The 4,069-nt window shown below is 36.3% G+C and overlaps 1 protein-coding gene across 1 annotated transcript; it reads right to left on the minus strand.

The window, feature by feature from the left end:
* Nucleotides 1-569: 569 nt before the first annotated feature.
* LOC131595342 (probable folate-biopterin transporter 7) lies at nt 570-3,860 on the minus strand. Its single transcript, XM_058867670.1, has 2 exons — nt 3,505-3,860; nt 570-1,717 (listed from the first exon to the last, which is right to left on the minus strand). Exons 1-2 carry the CDS (start codon nt 3,791-3,793, stop codon nt 666-668), a joined length of 1,341 nt encoding a protein of 446 aa, XP_058723653.1. The 5' UTR covers nt 3,794-3,860; the 3' UTR covers nt 570-665.
* Nucleotides 3,861-4,069: the final 209 nt, after the last annotated feature.

Here is a 4,069-nt window from a genome sequence, read left to right on the forward strand (position 1 = left end):
TTCTCCAAATCTCTTCATTTCTAAAAACATTACTATACTTCTGCAATAATAAGTGAAATGAAACAAAAAAATTACATACCTAACACTGCCAGTAGTATAAATGAAGTTGGAAAGGAGGAAGAAACTTGTGCCAAATTCAAACACACACATGGTGAAATAGAGAGAAATTTTATTAAAGTATTGAAGTTGTAAATGAAAATCAATGAAGCAAAAAGCAAATTAAATACAAATTTTACGTACATGTGAAATCTCATAGCAGTAGAGAAGTGACATAAAGTAAAATTAAGCTCTAAATCTGAACATAAGATTCTTATTCTAATATCTGAAATTGTTCTGTCTATTGCGGTGGTGATGCGGCTGTTGCGTATGATTTCAGTTCACACTTGCGGTCCGTTGCCTATGTGTTCACACCGCAATTGCGCAACCACAATATTGCGGCCGCATCAGGTGATCCCCTCGTAACGATCGTGATAAAATCAAAGGACAAAACAACTCAGGGAATGGCTAGAGAAATAAATATATAATCATTTCTAAATATTCATTCATTTCTAACGACTCGAACAAATCAGTAACAAATTAGTAACGTGGTTCAATTCACTTTAATCACTATCACACTATCATCTCGTTGAATCACTATCACATTTCTAAAAGCTATTACACTAATATCACTCTTTACGCTTATCTTTTGTTTTCACATATTCAGGTATACATGATGACCAAAATATTGGCAACAAAGTGCATGCAGCTTGCACCAAAATTCCAAAAGGAAATCCTGAAAAATCACTTCCTGTTATCTTAATATATGATGCAAGTGCAACACCAAGGTATCCACTCACAATGAATGCCAATGCTACAGCAGACATAAGAAATGCCATTATTGATCCTTCACAGCCTTGTGGACATAGCTGGGCTATTAGCACAGTGAATGGTAGAAACTTGAAGAAGAATAGAACCTCCAAGAATCCGGAGAAAATTACTACGTAGAGCGTGTCTGGTACTCCCATTTGGCGATAGAAACCGTGCACGAATAAGAAATCGGATATCATTAAGATCGCCATTGTTGCTTGGATTGCTGATATCAGTTTCCTCGGTGAGACGGATTTCAGGTATCGGTTGTATATAACGCCCCATAGAAGCGTTATTGCCTGACCAAAAACCTTGGAGATACCTAATACCGACGAGTCGATTTTTAAGTATTGTGTCTGGTAGAAGAACATGGTTCCATTGAGTAAGGGAATAACGGCGTAGGATAATGCAAACCATGAGATTGAATAAGCGATTTCGGGTTTTCTTAGTGCGGAAGATAGTTCTGAGAGCTGTTTCTTTATCCCGGCAGATGGATTCTTTGGGAGTCCGAGAGAGCTCTCGCGGACTGAAATGGTTACGAAGAATTGGAGAGCAACGAGGAGGCTGAAAAACATAAACATGAGTTGTGGGGAGACTCGGCCGATGAAAATTCCGCCAAGAAGGTTGCCGAGGACTCCTCCTATAGAGGAAGCTATCCAAACAAAGGATTGGAGGTTGCCTGAGGAAGATGGTTTTTGAGAGTGCTTGGTTGAAGGAGATTGTTTACCCATCTCAGCAACGATAGCGTCATTCGCTACCTCGGTTATTGAAGCACCTAGATTACCCAGGAGGAGGTATATAGAGATAGCGAAAACAGATATGCTTGATGGAGAGATTGCTATTGCTAGCCATGACAGTGCCTGCAAGAAAGCTGCACAAACAAATTTTGATGAAATATTTAAGAATTAAAAATAGTGAAAAATGCCGTAAAGGTAGCAACATAATTAAAAAAAGCATCAATATCGATTTCAATTTTAGCAAACAAGAAACTAGGAACCATAAAGGAAAAATGCAGCAGTTTCTAAATTTGAAGTAGCATTTGCTTGTGTTCTAAGAAACAGTGTTGACCATTGGCTCAAGTAAATGTTGTTATCAGTTTTACTTTTTCCTCAGTAGAAGACCATACAATTCAAGCTTCGGAGCCAAGAAATTTTCATATTTAAAAGAAATGTCATAACTCAATTACTAGTTTACACATAATATAACTAATTCTTAGAGGAAAATGGCTGATTCAAATGTTTCAATTTTGAATAATTCTAAGTCTAAGATTTTAAAAGAAGACCTCTTTACTCGGTCATAATCAGCGGCAAAAGTATAAAACATTGACTCCGACATGGATAACATGAGTAATATCAAAAGCATAAGACACAGACGTGTGTCCAACAGAGAGCCATCAGGAGTGTCAGTGCCTAAAAATTAGATCAACCTCATTATTTTTCAATTCTGGAATCTCACTCCTACTTTATTTTCACTTCTTTTTCTTTATGCTTTTCCAAAGCATCCCATAAAGGACCACAATTAAGAAGTCTAAGCCAAACTCCTTGTTGAGTATAAAAGTTCTACACACACACGAAACCCAATTCCTAAAAGCAAAATTCTTTTCTTCATAGTGGTCATAGACATCTTATCAAACCAAGATTCATTTTCTAAATTGTAAATTAAATTTTATGGTGTAGTTTGATCCTCATGGGCCAATAGTGATGAAAAACGGGCATGTCCGTCCCATTTAGGTTCACCCGCAAAAGTATGAAGAAAGAAAAAGCGGGTGGACATAATTGAAGGTGCGAGCCTAAAAATTTGACACGCCACGGAAATAAATAAAGGCGGACAAGGCAGGGCCGCGAACATTGCACCTATTAAGCCTAAAAATGAAAAAATAAACAAATAAATAAGCTTATCTTCATACACCCGCAAAAATGGGGGCGGGACAGGCAAATTAGAGATGTCGGCTAAAAACCTTGATGCACCTCGCAAAAAAAATATGGGGGGAATCGGGTATGCCGAGCAAGGCGTACCCCTTTTGCCACCCTAGTAGCTGACCCCACATAGATAAGGCTTGATTGTTGTTGTTAATCGAATCTTATCACGAATCTGAAGAATTATTTTCTAAATTGTGAATTGAATCTTATCATGAATCGGAAGAATTATTTTCTAAATTGTGAATTGAATCTTATCATGAATAGGAAGATACATTACTAATAAAAATTTATATTAGTGAATCAGGGTTCAACATAAGGAACTGAATATGAGATTCTTGTCCAATACAGATAAACGCTAGATATTCATATTGATTGAGTTTAATTTTGTGTCAAATCATGTATGGTAAGATATACCGAAAACCATCCATGGCCATAGTATACACACAAAAACGATCAGTCATTCATTCCTTTCATTTTTCAAAGAACAATGAGAGCAAACAACAAATTCTCAATTCCCTTTATCAAAGAAGCAATAAAACGTAATTCTTTCCAATGTTTCACAATATCAATGATGCCAATATCTAAACCAATTCAAAACCTTACTTGTGTTTGTAACCCAATTCATGCAAAATGATAAAGTGCACAACTTTCCTTTATACAATAAAAACCAAATAGAAAAAACAAAATAGAAAAAAAAAAGGGGTTTATAGATTATAGAGTGAATGTTATGTTATGTTACCTCCAAGAGCAATGTAAGGAACACGATGCTGACCATAGATGTAAACAGAATCCGAAACAAGACCATAAATTGGTTTTCCAACCATAGGAATACTTGCTGAACTTTGAAGAATTTGAAGAGTTGAAGGATTCACATTCAAACCATCTTTCAGAAAGAAACTCACTACTAACCATGGAAAACATCTGAATCCTTGTACCCAATAACCCAAACCCAACACTTTTCTCATCAATTTGTCACCACCACCACCACTTTTGCTACCACCACCGCCATCACCCTCCGAAGACACCATTTTCAGTTTTACACTTTACTTTCGTAACGGTTAAAGTACAGAATGTGTTGTTCCGAATAAAGAAATAATTGTAGTAGAGGTTTCGGGTTTTTTAAGGAAATAAAGTAGGGGCTGTTTTTTTTTCTGCTTAGTGGCACACTCACAAGGTGACACGTGTCCTTGTTCGGTTAGAAAATTTTAGTTACTCTTGTGGAAAGTTCTGATTTGCATCGAATTGTTTCTTTCTGAGTTTAATAGAGATTAATTCCTTTAATTGAATTAGGATTAAACGTTAAT

The sequence above is a fragment of the Vicia villosa genome, linkage group LG4, assembly GCF_029867415.1.
Source record: "Vicia villosa cultivar HV-30 ecotype Madison, WI linkage group LG4, Vvil1.0, whole genome shotgun sequence".
Taxonomy (NCBI): domain Eukaryota; kingdom Viridiplantae; phylum Streptophyta; class Magnoliopsida; order Fabales; family Fabaceae; genus Vicia; species Vicia villosa.